General features: G+C 37.0%; 3 protein-coding genes and 3 non-coding genes across 6 annotated transcripts; 3 read left to right on the top strand and 3 right to left on the bottom strand.

Annotated features, from left to right (window-relative positions):
• Positions 1 to 2,553: 2,553 nt before the first annotated feature.
• On the bottom strand, positions 2,554 to 8,519 carry LOC111802399 (rhamnogalacturonan I rhamnosyltransferase 1). The gene is made up of 8 exons (XM_023686747.2): positions 7,734 to 8,519; positions 6,501 to 6,568; positions 6,294 to 6,382; positions 6,048 to 6,210; positions 4,661 to 4,950; positions 4,278 to 4,482; positions 3,299 to 3,456; positions 2,554 to 3,161 (listed from the first exon to the last, which is right to left on the bottom strand). The coding sequence occupies exons 1-8, from the start codon at positions 7,996 to 7,998 to the stop codon at positions 2,888 to 2,890; spliced, it is 1,512 nt and encodes a 503-aa protein (XP_023542515.2). The 5' UTR covers positions 7,999 to 8,519; the 3' UTR covers positions 2,554 to 2,887.
• Positions 8,520 to 8,706: 187 nt separating this feature from the next.
• LOC111801984 (Pentatricopeptide repeat (PPR) superfamily protein) lies at positions 8,707 to 11,706 on the bottom strand. The gene is made up of 2 exons (XM_023686238.2): positions 11,608 to 11,706; positions 8,707 to 11,517 (listed from the first exon to the last, which is right to left on the bottom strand). The coding sequence occupies exon 2, from the start codon at positions 11,457 to 11,459 to the stop codon at positions 9,687 to 9,689; it is 1,773 nt and encodes a 590-aa protein (XP_023542006.2). The 5' UTR covers positions 11,460 to 11,517; positions 11,608 to 11,706; the 3' UTR covers positions 8,707 to 9,686.
• A 1,240-nt stretch (positions 11,707 to 12,946) lies between these two features.
• Positions 12,947 to 19,039, bottom strand: LOC111802296 (serine/threonine-protein kinase VIK). Its single transcript, XM_023686606.2, has 11 exons — positions 18,479 to 19,039; positions 17,486 to 17,560; positions 16,909 to 17,025; positions 15,891 to 15,985; positions 15,349 to 15,469; positions 15,167 to 15,246; positions 14,255 to 14,314; positions 13,929 to 14,050; positions 13,755 to 13,840; positions 13,555 to 13,670; positions 12,947 to 13,415 (listed from the first exon to the last, which is right to left on the bottom strand). The coding sequence occupies exons 1-11, from the start codon at positions 18,818 to 18,820 to the stop codon at positions 13,289 to 13,291; spliced, it is 1,341 nt and encodes a 446-aa protein (XP_023542374.2). The 5' UTR covers positions 18,821 to 19,039; the 3' UTR covers positions 12,947 to 13,288.
• Positions 19,040 to 19,551: 512 nt separating this feature from the next.
• LOC111802798 (U1 spliceosomal RNA) lies at positions 19,552 to 19,712 on the top strand. The gene has a single exon (XR_002816332.2). It is a non-coding gene; the product is annotated as a U1 spliceosomal RNA (small nuclear RNA).
• Positions 19,713 to 21,311: 1,599 nt separating this feature from the next.
• Positions 21,312 to 21,473, top strand: LOC111802786 (U1 spliceosomal RNA). Its single transcript, XR_002816320.2, has one exon. It is a non-coding gene; the product is annotated as a U1 spliceosomal RNA (small nuclear RNA).
• Positions 21,474 to 22,251: 778 nt separating this feature from the next.
• LOC111802797 (U1 spliceosomal RNA) lies at positions 22,252 to 22,413 on the top strand. Its single transcript, XR_002816331.1, has one exon. It is a non-coding gene; the product is annotated as a U1 spliceosomal RNA (small nuclear RNA).
• Positions 22,414 to 24,258: the final 1,845 nt, after the last annotated feature.

The raw sequence follows: 24,258 nt of genomic DNA on the forward strand, positions 1-24,258 counted from the left end.
GTTTCAAAGCTCTCGGCGGCTTTATTTAATACGCACTTGCACACCAAATAATAATATTTCTTTTTGGATAATTTAAAATTAAAATAAAAAATAAAAATAAAAAACTTGATTTACAGAAGTAGAAATCCGCTAGAATGTTGGAAGACGCCTACCTAAATTAAGTCTGAATGAATGAATAATCGATATAGAGTGGTAACGTAGAATAAATTATTGAGACACTTATTTCGTTTAAGTTTAAAGAAAAACAATATTGAATATTGGATGAATAGTCGATAGGACAGTGACGTACAGATGACTGAGACACTTGCCTAGATCAAGTTTGAAAGAACAACGTAAAATATTGGATGAATAGTCGACAGGGTAGTGACGTAGGACAGATAACCAAGATACTTGCCTAAATGAAGTCGGAAAGAACAACGTAGCAATAACATAGGATAGATGACTAAAACACTTGTCTATGTTAATTCTGAAAGAACAATGTAGAATACTCGATGAATAATCGATTGGGTAGTGACATACCAATCCCAGGAAAATTCGAATACAGGCCTAGATCACTTGCATAGACAGACTTTTGAAGTGCTAAGATCCAAAGTCGAGGGGGAAACATCCTAGATTGTACACTAAGGTCCCTAAGCAATCCCTTATTTAATAGCTCACTAGTCTAGCTCCACGGCATCGAAAATGTATCAGTGCTCAAGTGATCGACGAGACCTTTAAAGCTGATTTTTCAAGTGCCAGTAGCAGAGGACATTCTATCAATCGGAAAACGTTTTTGGTGACAACACTTAGAGATATCAAAAGTGATAATGCTGACATGAATAATCAATATGGTAGTGATATAGAACAGATGACTGAGACACTTGCTAGATTAAACCTAAAAGAACAACATAGAATACTGGATGAATAGTCGATAAGACAATGACGTAGAACAGATGACTGAGACACTTGCTTTGCCCACTTTGACTATCTATCCATAAATCCGTTAGGGTATCTAACGAATAGTTAGATAATCTAGCCTATCTTTTTTCATCCCACCCATTCATTGACATAACGCAGAGTTGTGGCCAATTGTTTCAACAACAAAAACTGATAAAATCAAACCCTGCATACTTTTCACTGATTGACTGTGTAGAACATTGACTATGTCCTTTGAACCAGAGCAGTGAGTTTAGACCAATGGCTGCTTTCCTTTTTGTACGGTTCTGACGAAATCCTGGGCTCATTCTTTCTAGTGAAGACTAGAAGTTTCCTGGAAAATTACAGATACAAAGCTACAGTAAATTTGAATTTTGTTACTCTTTAATGTTTTCACATTTACCTGATTCTGCTCTCCAATAAGCTTCATGCTTTTCTCCTCATTCAACTTCTACGGCCAAACTGCATAATTGAACCGTTACTGCCTTCATGGGGAAGAAAAATAAAGTCAGCAAAAGATATTATTCAAGAAAAGGTCGATTCTTGTCTCAGTATGACATAATCACTGCGATATATCTACAGCTATCACCTGTAACTAAGTAATAACTGGCTAATAAGAGTGTAATTCTTTGAAAACCTGTAACATATCACTCCTTCACCGCAGCCATATGAGTTTCCTCCAACCCAGCGGTGTGAATTAGGTAACCAGCCACTATTCGTCTCTATACGGGGTGATTGTAGAAAATGGTTATCAAGGTAAAGGTTACACACTGTGTGAATCGGGTAACCAGCCATATTTGTCAATAGTTATCAAGGTAAGGGTTACACACAGTGTGAATTGAGTAATCAGCCATTAATAGTCATGTTAAGGCGTAAGGGTGGATATTGGTTTTCATCTGCAAGAGGTGGGCTTGAGATATTACAAATGGTATCAGAGCCAGGACCGAGCAGTGTGCCAGCAATGACACTGGGCCTCCAAGGAGGGTGGATTGTGAGATCCCACATCAGTTGGAGAAAGAGAAGCATTCCTTATAAGGGTGTGGAAACCTCTCCCTCTCCCTAGTGGTGGGCTTGGACTATTACACAACTATTCTCTTGGAATAACCATTTGGCTAGCTAAAACGGACAATATCTACTAGGGGTGGACTGGACTTGGGCTGTTACTCGACTATTCTCTTGGAATTACCGTTTGACTCTATTACATTTGGTTGTCAAGGTAATTAGTAAGATATTAAATCCTACTGTAACAGTCAAAGCTCAGTGCAAGCAGATGTTGTCAGATATTGTCCTCTTTGAGTGCCTACTAGAATTTTGAGTGCTTACTAGAAAGAGGTGTCCCCTTATAAGGAATGGTTTGTCCTCTTTGAGTGCCTACTAGAATTTTGAGTGCTTACTAGAAAGAGGTGTCCCCCTTATAAGGAATGGTTTATTCCCCTCTCTAACTAATGTGGGATCTCACGCCACACCTAAATAGATGAAACTTAACCCTTCTAAGGCGACAAAATGACTCAGAGGGTTTATAGATTTAAACATTTTATATTTGTAATTATCACTTCTGTTAGATCAAACAGCAGAGAAGTGGAAAGCATGGGATTGCTTTAAGTTTTTAGAGAAAAGAAGCAAAACTGGTTCACCGAGTGAGTTTAGAAGCAAGCATAAAGCTCATACCTCGATCAGCTGTATTAACATCTGGAAAAATTGTTGACATCTCACATCTGATACAAATGATAACATTTTATGGCAGGATAGAAGTTGAATACAATCATATAAATTATGAACAAATATGCTTGGATGTCCAAGGGAGAGTTCTGAAGATCTTATTTATATTGCTTTGTATAAAAACTTTCAGGCTTGAGTATCGACAAAACCGGGCACTGTCCAATGAAAGTGAGAAGGTTTGCTCACCACATTGAAGCGGAAAATTCCCCCTGGGGCGCCATGGAAGTTTGGTTCTTGATTCGATCAGTCGCAGTCAAAGTACTTGGCTCGAGTTACTGTGGCTTAGTGAGCCGTTGCAGTTCGTTCCCTCACAGAAGCATTCATGAGGATTTGCATAAAAGTAATGTTCTTCCTTTGGTTTGTCTGGATTTACTCTTCGTTGCATTGGTTGTCCCTGTCTTTGCTCGTGAGCTGATCTTACAGCAGCTGCAAAGGCATCCCAAGGAAGTGTACCATTCTGATGCATATCCAGTAATTCCACAAGTTTTTTTCTATCCAGTGTAATTGTTCTCTTAAATCCCAGGTATCTGTGAGCAGTATGAATTAAATCAGGAGAGTTTTGAAAACCTCAAGTAGAAATTAAAGACGAAATTAAACTCTATGACCACGAATAAAACAACCGGAAGAAAACGATAATTGTTCGGCGAGAAATGACGTGGCACACCTGCGGTGACCTTCAACAAGTCTTGCCATGTTACCATCATAGGTAGGAATGAAAGTGTTACTGGCTATAGATACCATAAAATCTAAAGCTGCCATTTGCGACGAATGATTCCGAAATAGATGCAATTCTTCTGGGGATAGCAAGGTTTCCTTTTTCACCTGAAATACAGTAAGGTGATGAATCTCAGAAGAATAACATTCACAATAGTGTTTCAATGTAACATCCCAAACTATACTGTTGCGTATCGCCATCAGCCTCGCGATTTTAAAACGCGTCTGTTAGGGAGAGGTTTTCACACTCTTATAATGAATGTTTCTCGTTCCCCTCTCCAATCGATGTGTGATCTCACAATCCACCCCCCTTGGAGGCTCAGCCTCCTCGCTGACACACCTCTCGGTGTCTAGCTCTGATACTATTTATAATAGTCTAAGCCCGCCGCTAACAGATATTGTCCGCTTCGGCCCGTTACTTATCACCATCAGTCTCACGGTTTTAGAACACGTCTGATAGGAAGAGGTTTCTACATCCTCATAAGAAATGCTTCGTTCCCCTCTCCAACCGATGTGAGATCTCACAATACACCCCCTTTGGGGGCCTAACGTCCTCGCTGGCCCACCGCTGGGTGTCTAGTTCTTATAACATTTGTAACAGCCCAAGTACACCGTTAGTAGATATTAACCACTTTGGCCCGTTACGTATCGCCGTCAGCCTCACAGTTTTAAAACGTATTTATAAGGGAGAGGTTTCCACACCCTTATAAGGAATGCTTCGTTCTCCTCTACAACCAATATGAGATCTCACATTCATAAAGATGGCTTTCTTGGCTACTAGACAGTGTCCAACGACAGCTACACTTTTTTCTCACAAAGGGTTCCCGGGAAATCATGCAGATTAAAAGTTTCAGCCAATTGTCTTCATAGACAGTCGCATCACATCAAAAGGTGAAATTTTGAGCACAAGATATAATGATGGTACTCACAATCAGTGGGAAGGCTGCCCTAAGAGCTGCAAGTCTCCGTTCACTACCATAAACCTCACCAGCAGCAATATATATCTGCGTCTCCTTGTTAAAACCCATGGCCTGTAAAGTCAGTGCTGTTTCCTCTGGGGTCAGAGGACACAGACCTTGTGATCTCCTCTTTTCAGACGAGATCTCTTTCTCCCTCCACCAAGGGAATGCATATCTGGATAAATTTCAACTATAGGTTACTATTTCACCTAAGCAGCATCCATCAGAGCTTGGTATAACCACAATGACAGAAGAGAAACTAAAAGGTACATGTACACCACAATATTTTGGCATATATGAACAATAATAATGAAAAATCTTCAGTCAGAAGTTTAATTTTCAAATTTACGAACCTCATCCGTTTGAGCTCATCAGCTTCTTCCTTTGTACAGCCATGTGTACAACCCGAAAAGGCCAGCATATCCATCTCGTATCTCAAATGCAAGACCACAATAGGTCCCTTTTCTTGAAGTAGACGAATTAACTTAGAACCCAGCGTCTCAATCTGGGGAGAGAATTTCAGTGCCTGGAAATTGACACGACACCTGAGTTTCTGTAGATAAAGTGGGATTCCGTTGTTTGCCAAGCGTGCATCTGTTTTATTAAAATGCAACACCTTATGCTTCTTAAAGAGAGGAAGAATCTGCACAATGGGTTTTAAGGCATTGATTATGAAGTCAAAAGGCAAAATAGAGAGTATAAATAAGAGCATAAGAAGATGATTCTATTGTTGAAGTACTGCTCAAAACACCTTGTATTATTTTTAGTTTATATTCATACTATACTCTTTTTTTTTTTTTCCTCATTCAAGTACTACTCAAAACACCTTGTATTCAGTTGTGTCAAGGCTTTATGGCCAAGTAAATTACATTTCTTTCATAATTAATATAACTTTTGCCGTGATATTCTTTTAATTTGAAAAAATGCGTAAGAATTAGAAGCTCCTCCTTTAGCCTTTTGTAACAGCCCAACCTCGCCGCTAGCATATATTGTCTGCTTTGGCTCGTTACGCATCGCCATCAGCCTCAGTTTTAAAATGTGTCTACTAGGGAGAAGTTTCCACACCTTTGTAAGGAATGTTTTATTCCCCTCTCCAACCGATGTAGGATCTCACAATCCACCCCCCGGGGCCAGCGTCCTTGCTGGCACACCTGGCTCTGATACCATATGTAACAGCCCAATCCCAAATCCACCACTAGCAGATATTGTCTGCTTTGGCTCGTTACGTATCGCCGTCAGCCTCACGGTTCTAAAACGTGTCTACTAAGGAGAAGTTTCCACACCCTTATATGGAATGTTTTGTTCCCTTATCCAACCAATGTGGGATCTCACACCCTTGGAAATCAATTGCTATTGCCAAATCTAAGAATCTGGTAACTGGGAGACCTTCTTACAGGGTAGGTTATGATACTTCCAGAAAATTTTGGAGGTCAATAATAATATTCAAAGAGTTCTATTTCCTAGCCTGTATAAACTCTCTGAGAGTGAACAGAAGTGAGTTCACATGCCAATTTGGGGGGCAGTTGGCCTCACTGGGTTTGAGAAAAGACAAGTATTCCCTAGCCAATTCAGACCTAACATTCTCTCAACAAGATAATAATCTCAAAGCTGCACTCAATTGGTTTCTACATATAACTTGGTAATATCACAGATTCATCATTTGACCATCCAAGGGACTAGATTTGCATCTAATAAGTAATATGAAAAACTAGGGTACACGTTAGAAAAAATAATGCAAACCTGTTTTAAATAATATTTTTCATTTGACCAGCTAACAGGAGGCATGGCAAATTGTGTAAACCCATGTTTCCTATTGAACTTTTTAGGTAGTCTTCTGATAATGTGGACTTCATCTCTCAGTGACTCGATAAAATGGCTCACATTAAATACGTCATCAAAATTACTGCACGAGAGCTTAGCGTTAACATATTGAAGTCTATGTAAAAGTAAGCAACCGAGCTACAGAAAGCAAGAAAAGGAATATACCTAGGGTCTGCCCAAAAAGATGCTTTATCAAGTTCTGGAACAACCAATGTCAAGTTCAAAAGGCGAGCAACGGTCACCATATCACAGATCTGAAACGCTTAATTAGATGAGTCCAATATATCATCCTTTCAAGGAAAAGAACAAACAATAATATAGGCATAAATTAGGAAGATGGGGGAAAGAAATAGCAAGTCAAAAAGTGCACACCGCAGCACGCATTTGATTTAAGCCTCCATTGCAGGACACTCGAAGATAACCATTGCTTGAATAGTTTCCTGCACAAATTGAGATCTTTAAGTCAAATTCTCCCCAAAGCAATTAGCGGAAAAGATAATTTTAGAGATTGAAGTGGAATGTATGAGTAATCCAAGTAGTTCAATAGTGATGCCAATGAAGGAAAATTTATTCCATGAATTAAAAGGGATGATAATAGCAATGCTTGAAACAGGATAACACTTCTATGAAGTATGAAATAACCTTGGTTCATTAGATAAAAAATTTTGACATTAGCTATAACTCTGTAATATATAATATATTCGGTTGAGGATTATTGAGAGGAGTAGTCCCACATTGACTAATTAAGAGAAAGATCATAGGTTTATAAGTAAGGAATATTATCTCTCGAGGCCTTTAGGGAAATCAAAAGCAAAGCCATAAGAGCTTATGCTCAAAGCGGACAGTATCATACCATTGTAGAGGATCGCGATCTTAAAAAGGAACCAGAGTCATGCCCTTAACTAAGTCATACCAATAGAATTCTCAAGTATCATACAAAGAAATTTTGAGCCTCGAAGGTGTAGTCAAAGGTGACTCAAATGTCGAACAAATGGTGTACTTTGTTCGAGGGTTCCAGAAAAGGAGTTGAGCCTCAATTAAAAGGAGGTTGTTCGAGAGCTCCAGAGGAGGCATCAAGGGGAGGCTCTATGGTATACTTTGTTCGAGAGGAAGATTGTTGAGAATTACTGAGAGGAGTAGTCCTACATCGGCTAATTAAGAGAAAGATTGCAGGTTTATAGGTAAGGAACACTCTCTCCATTGATATGAGGCCTTTTCGGGAAACCAAAAGCAAAGTCATGAGAGCGTATGCTCAAAGTGGACAATATCATATCATTGTGCAGGTTCGTATTCCTAAAATATACATGAACATGGATGATTCCTAACTAAGAGGTGTTTGAGAACACTCCACAATGCATGCTCTTAAGCTAAACAAATCCACCAGCAGAACAGTTCAGCGATCCTATTCTATAATGAACCAAACTCAATTATGGCTACCCTTGAATGCATCATTGTCACATTGAAACATTGAGACATAGGAAAATAAAAGCGTCGCATACAGCAGGAACAAACGTAATTATCCAGAGGTCACAATTAAAAGTTTCAAAGAAAAAACATCCCACCATCTCCAATAAGAGAAAGACAGATTGAAGTTAAGGAACTAACTAGCTGGAAGAAATGGCGTCGATTGAATGGACTCGTCGACGTGAAGAGAGAGCGGAATCCCAGTCACTTGCGAAATCCGATTGGCTATATTGGATATAAAATGGGGATGCCATAGCTTCCCAAATGCAACGATCTGGATCAAAAATGTCCAAACCAAAATGCTGAAGCAGATACGAACAAACGAGACCTGCAAACGGGTCCTCGGAATTACAGGACCTGGGAGCTTATCGCACCTAACCTGTATACTCTCAGATCTATCTTCCATTGCTCCGCTAAACACCACATTGCTGCCTCATTCAAAGCCCGAACCGATTTCCACGTTCAAAAAACTCATTCTGTCGCATGAGATTTCAGATTCGCATCACCGTTCAGGGATGGAAGACCACTCAAAATCCAAGAACACAAACAGTTTACAGGAAATCAAAATGTCGCGATCATGCAAATGGATTCAGCTCGGGGAATATAATCTCAAAAAAGGCTGAATCGGGCAATCGGCAATGAACATCAGCTAACGGGCTATTTGAAATCGGATAAAAACGGGAAAACATGAGAAATGATGGAGGTGCGGAGTGAAGGTGGCGAATCACGAGCTAAAAATGAAGAAAATTAAGCCCGAACAACTAAATAAATGCCTTCTCACTAAACTTTCCCGCAAATTTCTCCCGTTTTCTATTGAATTTCTGAAGCTCAACAAAAAGATGAACAAAATGGAAAATCAAACAACGCTAAAATGTACGTGAGCGCTGGAAATTACTGACTAGTTTGTTGTTTTATTTTATACCATTTTTGGAGAGATTCGTCTCATCTTCACCTGTCTTTGATTTTGTTCTAATTTTTCTTCTGATTTGGACTTACGTAATTATTTTTATTGTCCAATTTAATTTTGAATTTTTGTAAAGTGGAACTAAAAGGGTAAATAAATAAATTATATATGAGATTTTAATTACAATTAATTTATATCCAAGAGAAGCAATTGAATATCCAAGAATAATCATGTTTATTCCACAATGTCATACATCCAAATTAATTACTATAAATAAATAAATAATCATCATAAACAAACAATTGGATATTATGTTAGAAGGAGACACTTTTATCTGAAAATTTCCCGTAATCTCATCGATGCTTCGTTCCCACAATTATTTTTCATAATGAAGATATAAATAATTCAAAATGATTAGATATTGATTGGTTCAAAAGAAATATATATATTCATTGCTAGCACACCGCTCGGTGTCCGGCTCTGATACCATTTGTAATAATCCAAGCCCACTGCTAGCAGTTATTGTCCGCTTTGAACCGTTACATATCACCATTCAGCCTCACAATTTTAAAAAGTGTATGTTAAGGAGAACTTTCCACATCCTTATAAGAAATGTTTTGTTATGTGACATCTCACAATCCACCTCCTTGGGAGTCCAGTGTCCTTGCTAGCACCGCCCAGTGTCTGGCTCTAATACCATTTGTAACAGCCCAAGCTCACCGCTAGCAGATATTGTCTGTTTTGACCAGTTACTTATCACCATCAGCCTCACGGTTTTCAAATGCGTCTGTTAGGGAGAGTTTTCCACATCCTTATAAGAAATGCTTCGTTCCCCTCTTCAATCGATATGGGATCTCACAATCCACCTCTTGGGAGTCCAGTGTCCTCGCTAGCACACCGCCAAGAGTCTAGCTCTAATACCATTTATAATAGCTCAAGTCCACCGCTTTGGCCCATCACGTATTGCCATCAGCTTCACGGTTTTAAAACGCGTCTGTTAGGAAGAGCTTTCAACACCCTTAAGAAATGTTTCGTTTCCATCTCCAACCGACGTGGGATCTCACCACCTTTCTTTCTCTAACTGCATTCGAGAGTTTCTGGTGGACAAAGATATGAATCATTGAAATCAAACTAAAATGATGTACAGCTCCTGTGGTTTCACCAGGTCAGTTATTCCTAAATAGTTTAGGCTAATACAAATTATCCATCTCAATCATACTACGACCAGCTTCTTTTCTTGCCTTCTCAGTTCGCATTTGAGATGAACTAATTCCTTCTTTCATTCTGTTTTCTTCCTCAATTTGCTGATACTGTGTATAATCAGACAGTCTCCCAGCAACAGCATATGTACTAGACAGGAGCATTGAATCCGTGGGGTGTTCATCATTTAAATCAACTAGCATTCTCTTCACAGACTCTCCCAGTTCAACATCTCCATATACCCTACAGGCTGCCAGCAGCGCACGCCAACCCGTTATATCGCCCTCGGAAGGCAAGCTCTTGATTAGCTTATGAGCTTCCTCCAACAACCCTGCACGACCAAGAAGATCAATAATGCATCCATAGTGCTCAATCTTTGGTGTCATTCGATATTCATACACCATTCTCTTGAAACATCTCATACCCTCTATCACTATGCCTCCATGACTACAAGCATTCAAGACAGCCAAGAAAGTTATTTCGTTGGGCCTAAAACCCTCCTCCTCCATCCTAAACAAAGTGTCAATAGCCTTCCTTGTCTGACCATGAGCCCCATAACCAGTGATCATGGCGGTCCAAGTCTTTACATCTTTATCCTTTATCTTATCGAAAATGTCGATCGCCTTGTCTAGGAACCCACATTTAGCATACATATCAATTAGAGCTGTTCCAAGAACAGCATCTAGAACCAGTCCTTCCTCCTCCACATAATGGCCAAGGTATTTACCTGTACCGACAGCACCGAACGTAGAACAAGCTGAAAGTAATCCAGCCAATGTGGATGAATTGGGTTTCTTTCCTTCATGTTTCATGAGATGTAGTGAATCTATTGCGACTTCTAACATGCCATTTCTAGCATAGTTATCTATCAAACAATTCCAGACAACAACATCCTTCTCAGCAACTTCATCAAAGATCAGCTGTCCTGATTCCAAATCTTTAAATTTTGCATACATATTAATCAAACAAGTAACCACATTGAGATCAGAACATAAACCCAGCTTAATACATTGTCCATGAAGAGACCTTCCATCTAAGGAATGGCCGACATCACCCACAGCAGATGAAACAGTTAATACTGTATTAGCACCGGCTATCAAACCTCTCCTACACATTTGTCTAAAAAAATCTAAAACAACAGTGGGCTGAGATGCATGAAGATAACCACCCATCAAAGTATTCCACGATACCAAGTCGTTTCTTTGAGGAATTTCATCAAACAGTTTACGGGCATCTCCAATTTGGCCACACGCGCAGTAAAAATGTAGAAGCATATTATTTAGTTGACTGAATAAACCATGCCCAGATCTATGAACAATCCCATGAACCCCCTGCCCAGCATCAATTGCTAATTCTCGAGCACAGGCTTTCAGAATTGTTATGAAAGAAAACTCATCAGGCAAGAAGTCCTGATTCCTCAGGTCATTGAAAATAACAAAAGCTTGTTTTGAATCATCGCTATTAGAATAGCCTCTAAGCATAGTATTGAACATAAAGAGATTCGGGTTTCGTATAACCTTGAAAATGGAAGCTGCATACTTGATATCCAGTATGGCGGATGCAAGAAGTTTGCTTAATGTGAAAGGGACGAGGTCAAGAGCAGTCTTGACCATGTAGCAGTGGATTTGAGAGATTTCTGAAGTTCCATTGCATGATTTCAGTAGAAAAAGTAGCTTTTGATCATCGGAAGATACGCCATGGCTGAGATTTTTGGACCAAATGTTTAAATTCCGCCGCAGGCACAAGGCAGGGGATAAGCTCATGAACCTGAGTTGCTTGAAGAAGGTTTTGAAGCTCAAAAACACGATGACAGGCCGATCCCTACAAAGTCGGACATTGAATGCCGTGAAATTCAGTATCGATCAATAATGTTCCTAATTCTTGTAAACGAAACCTAGGAGAAAGGCGTACCAGATTGTTTTATAACAATATGGACGCAAAAAAAAAATACCGGAAATTGCTTCCGGAAATGAAATGTGAATTCATAAAAATATGGACTTTGCCTCAAAATTGCAAATGATGATAATAATAATAATAATAATAATAATAATAATAATAATAATAATAATAATAATAATAATAATAATAATAATAAATTTTAAAAAAAATCCCCTTTCATAAAGTAATTTAAAAAGTATTATAATAATTTAGTTCTTGAATTTTACCACGGTTGGATGATGAGTTTATAATTAAGGAATACTCTCTCATTGGTAGGAGGCATTTTGGGGTTATAATGAACGAATACTTTCTCCATTGTGGATGATTATGAGTTTATAATCAAGGAATACTCTCTCCATTGGTAGGAGGTATTTTGGGGTTATAATCAACGAATACTTTCTCCATTGGGGATGATGATGAGTTTATAATCAAAAAATACTCTCTCCATTGGTAGGAGGTATTTTAGGGTTATAATCAACGAATACTTTCTCCTTGGTAGGAGGCATTTTGGGCCCAAAACAAAGCCATGAGAGCTTATGCGTGATATGAGGCCTTTTGGGCCCAAAATAAAACCATGAGAGCTTATGCTCAAAGTGGACAATATCATGGACAATATCATACCATTGTGGAAGCCCAAAGCTACGAGCTTATGCGGACAATATCATACCATTGTGGAAGCCATGGACAATATCATACCATTGTGGAAGCCCAAAGCTACGAGCTTATGCGGACAATATCATACCATTGTGGAAGCCCAAAGTTACGAGCTTATGCTCAAAGTGGACAATATCATACCATTGTGGAAGCCCAAAGCTATGAGAGCTTATGCTCAAAGCGGACAATATCATACCACTATGGAGAGTCGTGTTCGTCTAACATGGTAACAGACCTATGCCCTAAACTTAGTCGTGTCAATAGATTGGTAAATCCTCAAATGTTGGATTAAGAGGGAGGTGTTGGATGATGAAAGTCCCACATCGGCTAATTTAGGGAATGAGGCATTTTAAAACTAAATCGATACAAATCAAGGTTGAAAACTATTTATAAGAATATCTAAACATATATCGAGTGAGATGAGCACGAGCAAGAGCATGGATCAAAATAGGGTGAAAAAACCCATTATACATAAATATAAAAATAATGGATAGTAATAATACAATTATTTAAAATAAAATTTGGATTTAAAAAATAAAAAAATAGTTAAGTAATTAAACTTAAAAAATAAATAAAAAAAAGGGTGAAAAAGCACTTCCTAGTTCATCCCGCCGGCAAAAAGCGCCGGGCATTGATATTCTGAACTTGCAAGGGAAAATCAACTAAATCCATTTTTTACATGAAAAGATAAATAGTTCACAGAACCCGAACTAAATTACAATTGAGAGATGAGAAGGAACAATTAAATTAAATCCTATGAGGCAATGAAGAATGCCAGATTCAAGAGGAGATTCCTCCACAGAGTATAATTTCAATCAAAATCTCACAGCCTCTGTTCAAAATCAACATTCGAACAGCAGAGTGAAAGCAGCCGTAAGATCTTATTTTTTCACAATCTTTGGTAGTGGAGAAAAAAGCTTCAACTTCATGGGCCATAATCCAGCAGAAGAAAGCTGAATGTTAGGAACTGCAAACAATCTTCATACCACAACTTTGAATGTTATGCATTAAACAAATTCCAGGAATGATCAGTGGGAAGATTTTCCTTCACCCTTTCAAGTCTTTTGAGAATCTCCAAGAAAGAAGGTCTCTTGTTCATATCAGATGCCCAACATTCTTCTGTTAAACTGGGAAGAACCAAACCAGAAGAGGTAGTAAATGAGAAGCTATTCCATAAATTGATCTAAAAGGCATGTGTTTTTCACATCAGAAGAAGCAATCTTGATGATTGTTAGATTGAAAGGGAAACAGGAATGATCAACTTACTCTCTTAGAACGGGAAGGTATCCTTTCGAACGGAACATTGGTCGATGACCTTCAGCCACATATTTGGCAGCTTCATAAGGCTCATAATTTGCCAGTGGTGGATCTCCCTCAAGCATCTGCACCATTTGGAATGTTGCTGCGAGTCAAATATAGTCTCTTGCAATAAAAGTATACTTCTGTACTGCGAATGCAACAATTACCTCATATAATATCATTGCAAAAGAAAACACGTCCACCTTCTTATCATATTTTCTGTGCTTAAATACTTCAGGAGCCATATACCGGTCTTTTCGCCACGTGCACGATGTGAAAAGGAAGATTTAAGCATTAAAGAGTTTTATAAAACTGAAAATAGCTGTATGATATGTACTTACAGCTCCCAGTCTCGCCAGTCATTTTGTAAACATCGTGCGAATTCTGAACCTTGATGAGTTTGCTTAGACCAAAATCACCAACTTTTAGATGGTCGGCTCCGGAATTGACCAACAGAACGTTCCTAGAATTTCAAAATACTCTTCCAATTATAAAAGTAGATGACAGCAAACTCAATCCAATCTACGCTGAGTTCAAAAGAATGTGAATACAAAATGACAGCAGAAAGCTCATAAATCATTGGTATTTCAAGTCTTAAAAAGTTAATCCCTTGACAAGTTGCTGGAGTGAGAGAGAAATCGCATGCTGATTAAAGTCTCAAACTCACCTTGGTTTTAGGTCACGGTGAATTATAACATTTGGTTCATTGTGGAGATAAGCCATTCCCCTGGAACAGAAATCATTGTCAAACTAGTTAGCACGATTAGTAAATTCCCGAGGGAGCAAATACTGGACTCAGTTAAATGTTAGACCAATTACTTCCTTGAGACCATTAATTTCTAGAGTTTGAGTAAGATGTGATTTTAGGAACTGCGAAGTATAGCCTACCCTAATCAAGGAAAACCCAACACGAAAATCAGTTAAATGACTCAAAACAATCATTAAATGAGCTTGTTCACAAATAGATTGTACACCAGCCACGTATTAGTAACATAGAAGCCTATTTCTCAACTTATGGGAATGAGTGTATTGAAGCCTATTGAAACCTATTTCTTACATCGATTAGATACACTCATTCCCATACTAACATAGAAGCCTATAATCAAATGACCTTGTTCACAAACGTGATATTGAAGCCTATTTCACAACTTATGGAAAAGCAGTGTAAGAAGATCAGTTCTGGCAGAAGTAGAATTCATATAAGAGAAAATTTAATCTTTTCATTTGCTCTTTTATTTCCAGCAATCTTCAAAGAATCTTATTTCTTCTTGGTAAAATTTTCAAGGAATCAGGTTTCTTTACATTAAAATAATCATGTATAAATTTTTTAAGAACGATTAGATGAATTCTCCCACATATGAAATAGCAAGGTTTAAATGGAAATAACGATATATCATGGAGAGAAGGATCTTCCATTGTTCTACGGGCAGTGAGGAGCCAAACTAGCCCAACATTGATTTATCTGGCAATGTCCAGGGCTAAACTTTAAAAATCTCTAGATTTGCTCTTTTATTTCCAACAATCTTCGAGGCATCTTATTTCTCTTTTATAAAAGTTTAAAGCAATCAAATTATTATACCTGGCAATGTCCAGTGCAAAATTGATGGCCGTTGAAGGACTGAGTGAACCTTTATCCTTGAGGTACTGGTGAAGATCACCCTAAGGGACAGAATGTCAAACAGCATGAGTAAATTACAACTTCAAAAGAATGAAAACCTAAAAATTTTCAGAATTAGTATAAAAAGAAACTCTATCAATTACCCCTCTTAAGTATTCAGTGATTAACATAAGTGGTTTCTTCTCAGTGACAGCTCCAAGAAATTGGACTATATTCGGATGGCGTAGTTTCACCAAGAGATTAACCTCATGTCGAAAATCCTGACTGAATGAGAAAAGTCAACATAAAAATTAACTCCAATCATATTGATTTAATAAAGATTTATATGGTTCTTACAATTTTTTTTTTAAGAAAAAAAGACGAAAGATTTACATGAAAACAAATAAGAAATTAGTTTCGGGGGGTTCTGGTGGATATTGCGCCAGTTGAAATAAGATTCCAGGCTGCTGGTGCAAGGAAAAGCAAAATGAAATAAATAAATTTATAATTCCGTAGATTTCACTGGCATGTTGTGTCTAAGGAATACATATAAAATTTAGAAGTAAAAATATCGTTATAAATGGTCGTTATTTTCTGAATTTATTTCCTTCAATATATGTTTTTTTTATAAGTTAGAGAACAAATGGGACACATGCAATCGCAATAAGATAGGGTACAGGTCCATGAGATGGATATTGGATCTTACATCACAAGTCTATCATCAGATAGTGATGGAAGGATACGTTTGACAGCTACAGGGGTTCCACGCCAGTAGGCCTTCAAAATTTCCCCGAAGGACCCCTGCAAAAGACAGAAATTCCTAAGTGAAAACTACTCTCTTAAATGTATTGAGAATCATACGAACAAAGCATTCAAACCACGAAAACAAAACATAAAAGAATAAGATGAAAGGCCTAACATTAAGTTATTTCAGAAATCATACAGAGAGGGGAATCGATTAAATTTAAAGATGACAGTTATTTTCCCCAATTCTGTAACCAAAAGGCAAGCATGAGTTTTTCTTTTTTTCAAGAAGAGAAATGAATGAAATAAAAAGGAGTTAAAAGACCCAAACACCAAAAGGGGTATTGTAATAAAGCTTTTCTATTGGAAATCAAAGAAGAAAGACTATAGTCATAAAAAGGTGTATACATTTACACCAATACAAAGCATGATACAAAATCAAGTCCACGAAACTCTAAAAATCCAAGTAAATGTCCTTGAAAATTCAAACATTTCACTCACACCAAAGCTTCGAGAAAAAAAAAAAAACTCAGTGGATAACTATCCATAAGGATTTCTTCACATCATGGAAGAGGTCCCACAAAAACTGAAGCAAGCATCAGTTTTACATCCATTAAAAGGAAAAGTTCAGGGGAAATAAACCTCTCAGTAACAATATAAGGCCAACTGGCTGAAAGAATCTTTTAGGCTCTTTGTTCCAAGACAACTCGAACCTTGAATTCATCAGTTTCAATTTGCTAAAAGTTCTCATTTTTTTCAATCAATTAACACACTTCAGACCTGTACTTGCATTTCTTGATGCAGTTAACTAGCAAAATAGATTCAGATTATAAATTTGTAACCCATGTACTCTTTTATACAGGAACTGTAATAACACAAACAACATTCAAGTTCCATGATCATGAGGAAAGATTTCAAATTCTTGGATGGTGAAAAAAAAAATCCTACTTGCTGGCAATTTGAAGAAAGATCATTTTTACCTTGCCGATAATAGCTGAGTTAGAAAAATCTAGTTCAGAGGGATCAATTTCCCAGTCACATTTATTTGGCAGAGGAGGAGGAACAGGCTTCGGTTCAAAATGGCTTCCATTTTGGCCCTGCAACATATATCTTCATTCTTAGATAGAAATTAGGTAACAAACAAAAACCTGATATGAAGAATATTCAGTTTCTCTAGTTTCGTTTCAAGAACAAAAAAGAAGAAGATTCATCGAGTAATATGAAATATTTTAATCTTTAAATCCAGTCCGCTCAAAAACATACAGAGTACTAAGACGAGAATCTAAGATAAAATATAGAAATGGAATAAAAGGATAGCAATAACATTGAAGATTCACAGAAAATGCAAGAAAATATGTGATATGACTGAACATAGAACGGATGTAAACAGAAGCATCTAATTTTCACAATAATCAGGAAAATATAGAAAGTAAGAAGAGGTGTCTGATTGCAAAGAAGAATGAATAGTATAAAAAAAAAATTACGCTAACACGGCCAATTGGCACGAATATAGCCTGACATAAATACAAAAAGCTAAAAGGGAAGCTCTTCACTTACATAGGAAAGGCCACCATATGATTTTAATAACTCAATCATGCCATGCTTTTTAGCTCCTTCTGCATCAGCTAGCGGCTGTAATAGAGGGGACAAGATCCTTGTATGAGGGTAGTGATGCTAAGTAATTTATGCGAATGTTGCATTCAATAATAAAACTTCAAACATTCCCACATAGCAACGATAAAATAGAGGAACAGAGTACATAACTAGTAAATATGAGAGCAAGCTCATTGTGAACGCATTACATCTCTTAAGTAAGCTCAAGAACTTAAGGACACAGTTGAGCAACCTATAAAACAGATCTTGTTCAAGTAAGGTCTTTCTTACCAATAGAGTCAGGAAAACAACATTCATCTAGACTAGCAATAAATAGAGAGCTGCTTAATTCCACTTCAAGAGCATGAGCAACTTTACAACAATGGATCAGTTGCAAAATAAAATCCATCCTTCGGCGTTGACCAAACTCAAATTACATCACACGCAGTGCAGGTAGTTCAGATAAACCGGGTAAGGCAAATCTTTCCCAGAGTAGTACAATCATAAAGCCTTTGGGCTGTGGCATATACTCTTTTTCCATTTACAAACTCAATCATATGCCCACATAGGCGGAAGAGACAAATTTCTTTTAACTCCAAGAACGCGTATATGTAAGAAATAATTGGGGTGGGGAGTGTGGCTTAAGGTCATTTAGGATTGTGGAATTTTCCCGGGAAATTTGGCTTGTATAAACTCCAAGCTCATATCGGCGTATTGTATGCAAAATCCCGCGGATTGCCCGCTAGCCTAAACGGAACGCCACTATACATATGGCTGAATTACCGTACTGGCTTGAAATTCAAACGTGCAGCTATAATTATCAAGAGAACTCGAATCAAACCCAAATATGGAAGGAGTGTATGTAAAAGGAAAGAAACGTCAAATAGTAATCGAACCATCGTATGAACAAACACAGAGTAAAGTTCCTATATAGAAAAATTTCCGGATAAAACTTACAGTATTCTTCCAGCGATCTTGGGCATTAACATCAGCGCCGTGTTCAATCAAACACTTGGCAACGTCGATCCAGCCATGAAGCGATGCAACATGGAGAGGGGTGCGGTTGTCGTAATCTCTAGCATGGACAAGGGACTGATCCTCCTCCAGAAGCTTGCGAACAGCAGCAGGATCATTTTGGTGAGCGTGCCACAATATCATCGACGTTCTACTAACTCTCGCTTTCTCTTTCTGCTTCTCCTTGCTCGTCCCCGATGCCAATGACGACGACGAGGAGTTTCCCTTACCTCCTGAATTCCCCGGCGTTGGCAAACCGGCGGCACTCCCGGAAGGTAAGCTCATGATCAGAATTTCGGGATCTTCAAGATCGGATCGAAAGGAGGGAAAGAACTCGAAACTCTTCCTTGACTTGCACTTCAATCGGATTGAATGCGACTCCGGATATTTTTGGGTTATGGATTTCAAAATTACTTAATTATAATTTAAGATCATGTGAGCTTGAGAGGGAAAGTCAAGAAAGCAATGCCCAATTGGGAACAAACTCACATCCGAATCTGAACAAGTGGAAAAGCCTAAGGATTTTACCTTCTTCAATTCTACATATTCATCTTCATCCCAAAAGGGTAAAACTTCGAGATTTTATGACACCAACTGAATTTAGTTTCATTTTTTTCCATACAATTAAAACCCGACAAAATCAAAAAAAAAAATAATAATAATTGTAAGGTTTTTTTTTTTTTAAAAAAAAAAAAATAATAATTATAATTGTAAGTTGTATTTATCTATTCTCCGCCTTTTAAATAACTTAGCGTAAATCTCAAAGTTTGAAATTTATATTTATTTAATTTAATTTTAAATTAGAAAATGTAAAGAACTATTGGAGGACAAATATAATATTTTAAAATTATTAAAGAAATATAATTTAATAATTGAAAAATCAACCTTCGGCCCATCACAAGGAGAAAGTACAAGAGCCCATTTTCAGCTGCACTAAATTTGTCCCACATCGGAAACACGGAAATGGGAAGAGGTTAGATGCAGTATATAAAGGAAGGGACTAGGGCCGTTGAAACATACTTACCTGGATGGGGTCAATGGGCGATCAGTAAGGCTCATGGCCTAGGTTGGTGACCTCCATTGCACTTGGGAGGGGTGCCCGTCTAAGGTCTGCCCAAAGTGGCAGAGCCTACATCATAATTTGTGGTAGTAGGGGCCTGCGTTCGCGCGGCCCCTCCCCAATTCCAGTGGAAGAATTTTAATTCCATGAGTTATACCGTGTATGTAATATTAACTGAGAATTAAATATCTATAGCTAAATTTATTATATAATATAGCCAAATAATTGAGGTACGATAATCTTACCCAAAAATGTTGATGAGTTCGTTTGAAGTCTACGATTATTGGTCAAAATACAAAATAATAATAATAAATAAAAAGAAAAGAAAACAGTGAAATCCAAAAGCTTTTTATTTGTTAATAAATCATATTATATAGATTAATTTACTAATATGTAAAATAAACCGGTAAGTTCTTAACAATTTTAAAATTTTCTAATATATGGCCCCGATCTTCGGAAGCAAGCATAAGTCATATATTCAATGATCACGTGCATAACAAAATATCGTAAAGTCGATGATTTTAGATTTTTTTTTAGATGGCGGATCTTTGGAGACAAGCATGAGTCATATATCCAACGATCACGTGCATAACAAAATGTCAGTCGATAAGTTTAAACTTTTTTTTAGATTTAATAGATACGATGATTTTAGATTTTTTTTTAGATGGCGGATCTTTGGAGACAAGCATGAGTTATATATCCAACGATCACGTGCATAACAAAATGTCGTCGATAAGTTTAAACTTTTTTTTAGATTTAATAGAAAATAACAAAATGTCATAGAGTCGATGAGTTTAAACTTTTTTCTAGATTTAATAGAAATTTAATAGAAAAGTCAAATGTAGCCGATTTTAGAGAAAATTTAATAGAAAAAGTCATTGTTTTTAATAATAATTTTACCATTATAGTTGGAAAGTCTGGACTAAAAGACTAAAAGATGTATAAAAATTTATGTTAAATTAATAAAAATATCATTAGAACTTATTTGTTAGGTCATAATTGATGACAAATGAAATAAAGTTTGAAAATATATTTAATATTATCTTATAGTCAATTTAATGCCCTAGACTCTTAATTGGTCATCTCACTATCTTATTCTATAAACTATAAATATAATAATCTCACATAAAGATAAACCAAACTATATAAACCTATATTAGTGAAAGAAGTACTAATTACTCTTTCAAAAAGAGACGATTACACGTAAACAATTTCATTACACTTAAGAAAAATAATAATAGATAGTCATAATATAATTATTTAAATCAAAAATTGGATTTTTAAAAGAAAATAATTATATTTAATGTATCATTATTACTAGCATTATACTTCTTCAGATAGTAAAAAAAAAAAGTTTAAATATATTCTTCTATATGCTGGTAAAATTTACCTTCCACCTTATGGTTGACCGTTAGGTTCAAATATCATTTTGTTCAAGTAGATATTTAGTATTATTTATAATTCTGTAAATTTTTAATATTTTAGTTATAATTAAAGTATTATCACACAATTTTTTATGGAACCACTATTTATGTAAAGCTATTTTTGTTTTTCCTTTAAATAAATGTAGCTGAAAATGTCTATGGATTCAAACCTTCGGCCCATGAAAAAGTTCAAGAGCCCATAAGCTACACTAAATTTGTCCCACATCGAAAACACAGAGGTGGAAAGAGGTTAGATGCAGTATATAAAGAAAGGAACTAGGGCCGTTGAAACATACTTACCTGGACGGGGTCAATGGGCGATCAGTAAGGCCCATGGCCTAGGTTGGTGGCCTCCATTGCACTCGGGAGGGGTGCCCGTCTAAGGTCTGCCCAAAGTGGCGGAGCCTACGTCATAATTTGTGGTAGTGGGGGCCTGCGTTCGCGCGGCCCCTCCAACACTAGTTTTACGTGCACTCCTAATCACGGATGTACAATACAAATGATTTATAGTGTTTAATTTTCACATAATTATTTTAACCTTTGATTAATTAATATTTACATTTTCTATATCGACCTTTTAATCTTAAACTAAATTACATTGTTCATTCAGGAGTTTTGGTTTCTTTTTTTTTTAATATGTTACTAAGCAAAATTAGAATTAACTTCCATTATCAAAATAATGGTCACTAATAATATAATTATTTTAAAATAAAATAATTTTATTTAATGTATCATTATTTACACTCGACAAACACTAGATATTTAGTACTTTTTTACAATTTTGTCAAAATATAACATTTTATTTTTAATTAAATATGAACCCATAATTTTGAAATCAATAATCTTTAAATTTTAAATTTTAAATTTTAAATTATCAAATTTAAAATCTGTTAAATAGAAATATTAGTTTGAATTTGGAATTAGAAAATGTAAAGAATTGTTAGGAGGACAAATAGGATATTTTAAAATTATTAAAGAAATATGTTTAGTCATTTAGCTATTATTGCAAAATCATAAACTAATGGACATTTAACAAATTATTTAGCTATTTTTGTTGTTTTAATAAACGTAGCTGAAAATGTCTCTAGATTCAACTTCGGCCCATCATAAAGAAAAAGTCCAAGAGTCCATTTTCACTTAGAAGCTACACTAAATTTGTCCCACATCGAAAACACGGAGATGGGAAGAGATTAGATGCAGTATATAAAGGAAGGAACTAGTGCCGTTGAAACATACTTACCTGGACGGGGTCAATGGGCGATCAGCAAGGCTCATGGCCTAGGTTGGTGACCTCCATTGCACTCGGGAGGGGTGCCCGTCTAAGGTCTGCCCAAAGTGGCAGAGCCTACGTCATAATTTGTGGCAGTGGGGGCCTGCGTTCGCGCGGCCCCTCTAAAGATCAGTCTAAGAATATGTTCAGCTTCTCGTGCTTTATATGAAGATAAATTCTTATTATCTATTTTAATTCCTCGAATACATTAATAAATTGATGATTCTGTGTTCTCCGAAAGTTTCGTTATAGTAAGTCTTAGTTCTCTCGCGCGCTTTTTCTGGTTTATAACATCTGCTCCCGTGAATTGAGTGAAGTGAATATTTTGAGTTTTAGTCAACCACCATCCGAACGCAAATTATAGGTTACGGGTTAGTTATTCATCGTCTTCTACTGAGTGAGGTTGCATACGATTCATGCCGGTTTCTTACAGAATCTGCGGAAGGTTTGAGATTCTACTCCCTCCCTCCTTGACCATTTTTGTTCATCAGTTACTCTGTTTGATCGTTTTTCCTTATTTTCATTTGCTGTTTTTCATCACGGAAGTGCATTTCTGTTCTTGGACTTGAAAATTCCCTAGGTTTGAACTCCGGGAGTGTACTGCTGGAGTTCGATGTATATTTTTTCTTTCGATTGCGAATTGCTCGTAGCGCGCATTTGATTGTTCGTTGGACTAGTAAATTTGCGGAGCAAACCGGTCTCGTGTTTGCAACTGCAGAAAAAGTATACACAGATACTTGTGGATATCTTTTTTGGTCCTCTGAAACTTGAGTGTTTTTATTCATAGGCAAGGTAATATTCTTGCTTGCTTTTCTGCAATCGGAGCTTATTATTTAGCGTACCGTTGCCGAGGCTTTAAATTCTACTTCTGCGGCAATGGTAGTCTCTGCACTTCTGACGTCTGTGGGAATAAATTCTGCAATATTCTATACGGAGGAAACAACCGGCTTACCAAGCTTGGTTGCGTTAGGGAAAACTAAACAGAAAGTGATTTCAACCTAGAAAGATCAATACCCTCTGCTAATTGCAACTTTCAGGTAATCAAGAATTCATTCAGGCAGTTGTTTTACTATTCCATTGTATGGTGGGATTTGAGACTGAGAGGGACATTTTCTGAATTCAGTTTTATCAACAACAAATTTCTTCATCGATATTCTCCTTGAAGAATTATGGAATTATGGAATTATGGAATTTGTAGAGTAGAAACTAAGAAGGACGAAGAAATAACTAGGAAAGCAAGAGCTCATTTAGTGTATTACTTGGTTGGTTGTGTGATTGATTGAATCCCATCTCTTTTTTTCTTTTATGTGTACTATTCCCCCTTTTACCAGCTTTTTTGGAGAAAAGAATGTGGAAATGAGACCAACGGTAGGCATCGGTTTGCATTTTTCTTTTGGAATTGAGGGTCTGTTTTGTGTGATGTGGTGTCTGTGTTCTTATTAACTGCCTTCATTTGGGGTATCAATAATATCTGCATTCTGCAATAAATAAAGGATCAACGGTTGTATTTTGGAAGGAATGGTCCATCTTTGAAAACAAACCTATTATCTTAGCTTCTTTAATGCGTGCTTGAGTTTGATAGCCTGTTTCATTAGTTTGCCATCTTAGTTTGTGCAATTCCTGCTTCTGCTGGGAGAGGCATCAATGACAGTGTTAAGTAGTTGTTTATCGAGTATCACCCCTTCAACTTATCTCTCTCATACAGTTGGACAAATGAACCAAGGTGTGGAACGATTGGAGAGAGGAGCGAGTGCCAGCGAGGACGCTGAACTTCGAAAGGGGTGGATTGTGAGATCCCACGTCGATTGGAGAGTGGAACAAAACATTCTTTATAAGGGTGTGGAAAACTCTCCCTAACAGACGTGTTTTAAAAACTTTGAAGGAAAGCTCGAAAGGAAAAGTCTAAAGAGGACAATATCTACTAGCGGTGGGTTTGAGTTATTACATTCTGAGCCTCAAACGTTTGTTA

Source organism: Cucurbita pepo, chromosome 9, assembly GCF_057944985.1.
Source record: "Cucurbita pepo subsp. pepo isolate OVF chromosome 9, ASM5794498v1, whole genome shotgun sequence".
Taxonomy (NCBI): Eukaryota; Viridiplantae; Streptophyta; class Magnoliopsida; order Cucurbitales; family Cucurbitaceae; genus Cucurbita; species Cucurbita pepo.